Here is a 2,500-nt window from a genome sequence, read left to right on the forward strand (position 1 = left end):
AGATGTTGGCAGGGGCTCTAGTTCAAGGGCATTTTGACTACGCTGCCACCTCCTGGTACAGTGGAGCTCCTCAGGAAATGAAGAATAAGCTGCAGACAGCACCAAATAAATGAATGAGGGTTACTCTGAAGGTACCTCCTCGGACTCATCTGGGACCAGCCTCTTTCCGGCAGCTTCACTGGCTTCCAGTTGAAAAGAGGGTCACTCACATCAGGTTAGGCCTGACACATACAGTAAGATAGTACTAAATAATGGCCCAACCTATTTGGCTGACTACTTTAGCCGGTTCAGTGACAGGCACAACTATGCAACCAGAAGAGGGAATACAGACTTTATTTTACCTAAATTCCGAACAGCAATGGGTACTAATACATTTTTATTTACAGCAGCTTCAGAATGGAACAAACTTCCAGTGGCCCTAGAAAGCTTAGAGGGAGAGGTAAGCTTTAAACATGCAACAAAGAACTGGCTAGCCAGTGAAATGACGGAGTAGAAACACGTCTTAGGTAGGGAGTGCAGGGAATTTGTGTTTGTTTTTTTATGGTTTTTATCATGTTCTGTAAATTTGTTTTATGGTAACTGTCTGTCCTGTCCTCAATCAGGGACCATGATGGAAATAAGCGCTTGCGCTTTATCATGTGTTTTTATCCCTTGGAAACTGTCTTTTTAATTCCACAATAAATCAAATCAAATCAAAAGTCAAGTCAAGTCAAGTCAAGTCAAGTCATGTCAGCTTTATTTATATAGCACGTTTACATACAGCAGCAGCTGAACCAAAGTGCTTCACAGGTGTAGAACAGGTAAAGTGCAGGAAATGATTTAATGGTGCTGAGATTGTATGAGCCCCGCGTCAGTCCAATGGAAGCGTTAAGCACAGCCTTTCCGTAGAAATACATCGCTCCCTGTCTAACGTTATATAATCTAACGTTACATGTTTTAAGGCTGATCTGTGCATGATAGTGCTGCATTTTGACATAATTCTTATCACATTTTGTATACCGGCACTTATTAAAGGGAAGTGCTCTTATGACACTTAACTCCTCCTACTGTCGCCACTCGTTCCTGGTCTGTTGTGTATAATGGAGAACGTATCCTACCCGTGCCTATACAGAACTTTTCAAATGCGTGCCGTGCCGAGCCGAACCGGTCTGGTCAATGGGAAAGCGCCATAAGATGCAACACAATACAATACAAGATATGATAAAAAGAGACCGATGGATAGCGGTTAGGGCGTTAAGGCAGAGGTTGTACATTGTTTCCCATTTCTTTTCTTTTTTTTTATTGTATTTTATCTTTACCTTTTCTTTTTACTGTTTTCCCCTGCTTTTATATTCATTTTATGCTTGTATATGTTTTTATATTCACTTTATGTTTTTATTCCTGTTGTAAAGCACTTTGAGCTGCATTTCTTGTATGAAAGGTGCAATATATATAAAGCTTTACTTACTTACTTACTACAGAATGATCCTGTCCCAGTACACTGTGTTACTGTTGAGTTTGTGTTCTTGTACTTCTAGTTCTAACATTTCATAATGAATTATACTATTATGAATTATTATTGTTTATTGTCTGACTGTCAATTGGCCCCTGGTTGGCTGCCAATGGTGCCTGGTCCGAGCTTAGCTTTTTGTTTTTCTTATGATAACTGATAGATTATTCACTTAATTAATAATACTTAACTTGTCCACTAACTTAGACAAATGTGACACGTTCTGGTGAAAAGGTCTGCATGACGGCAATTCACAAGTCGTGAAAAGCTTCTTTTAAAAAAGTGTTCTGGTTGAAGTGTTGAAGAGCCGTCTCCATGTAAAACACAACAGTTTTAGGATCACTAAATACTTGTATACTTGTATAGTCTGCCATCCCGCTTCGTAGGCTACTGGGTTAGTGATACTTGACTTGTAAACAAACTTACATTTTAGGACATGTTCAGAGGCAAGGACTGTGTGATCATCTAGCTATGTGTAGTTATGTGTTTTTAGCATGTTGGTGTTCTATCAGCACGTTGTGATGTGCTAAACATGCAATTAGATGTTAGCACAGCAATGTTTTCTTTTTAGCTGCTAGCTAGCTACCAACGTGATGGTTTCAAACATCTGTTTTGATTCTCAGATTCTCCGTTTGAGGGGTACCAGCATTCAAATAAGAATTCAACTATTTTCGCATGACACATCATTTGAAAGCTTACAAGCTGCACTTTCATAATCTCCTCTCCTCTCCTCTCTCCTCTCTCCCCTCCCCTCTCCCCCTTCTCCTGCTCTACCCCCTCTCCTCCTCTCCTCCCCTCCCCTCCCCTCCTCCCCCCCCCTTCCTCTCCTCCCCTCCCCCCCTCCTACCTTGATCTGGTCAGTGAAGCTCTGTCCTATCCTCAGGGCCTGTCCGGGGTTTCCCAGGACGATCTCGAAGCTCTCCTGCAGGCCCAGCCTCTCCCTCACGCCGGCCAATCGCTGGTGGGCCCAGACGGCCAGGGCCAATGAGGGGACCCGCAGCAGCACCATGT

The 2,500-nt window shown here is 42.5% G+C and overlaps 1 protein-coding gene across 1 annotated transcript in view; it reads right to left on the minus strand.

Moving 5' to 3' along the window:
• greb1 (growth regulating estrogen receptor binding 1) overlaps nt 1-2,500 on the minus strand; it is a gene marked incomplete at both ends in the record, with an annotated part of 57,778 nt that overhangs the window by 19,507 nt on the left and 35,771 nt on the right. The window contains one exon of the mRNA XM_080527576.1: nt 2,337-2,500. This exon is cut by the window's right edge and continues 236 nt beyond it. Coding sequence (XP_080383702.1) covers nt 2,337-2,500 — 164 coding nt within the window. The remainder of the gene's footprint in view (nt 1-2,336) is intronic.

The sequence above is a fragment of the Nansenia antarctica genome (genome assembly GCF_963989245.1).
Source record: "Nansenia antarctica genome assembly, chromosome: 3".
Taxonomy (NCBI): domain Eukaryota; kingdom Metazoa; phylum Chordata; class Actinopteri; order Argentiniformes; family Microstomatidae; genus Nansenia; species Nansenia antarctica.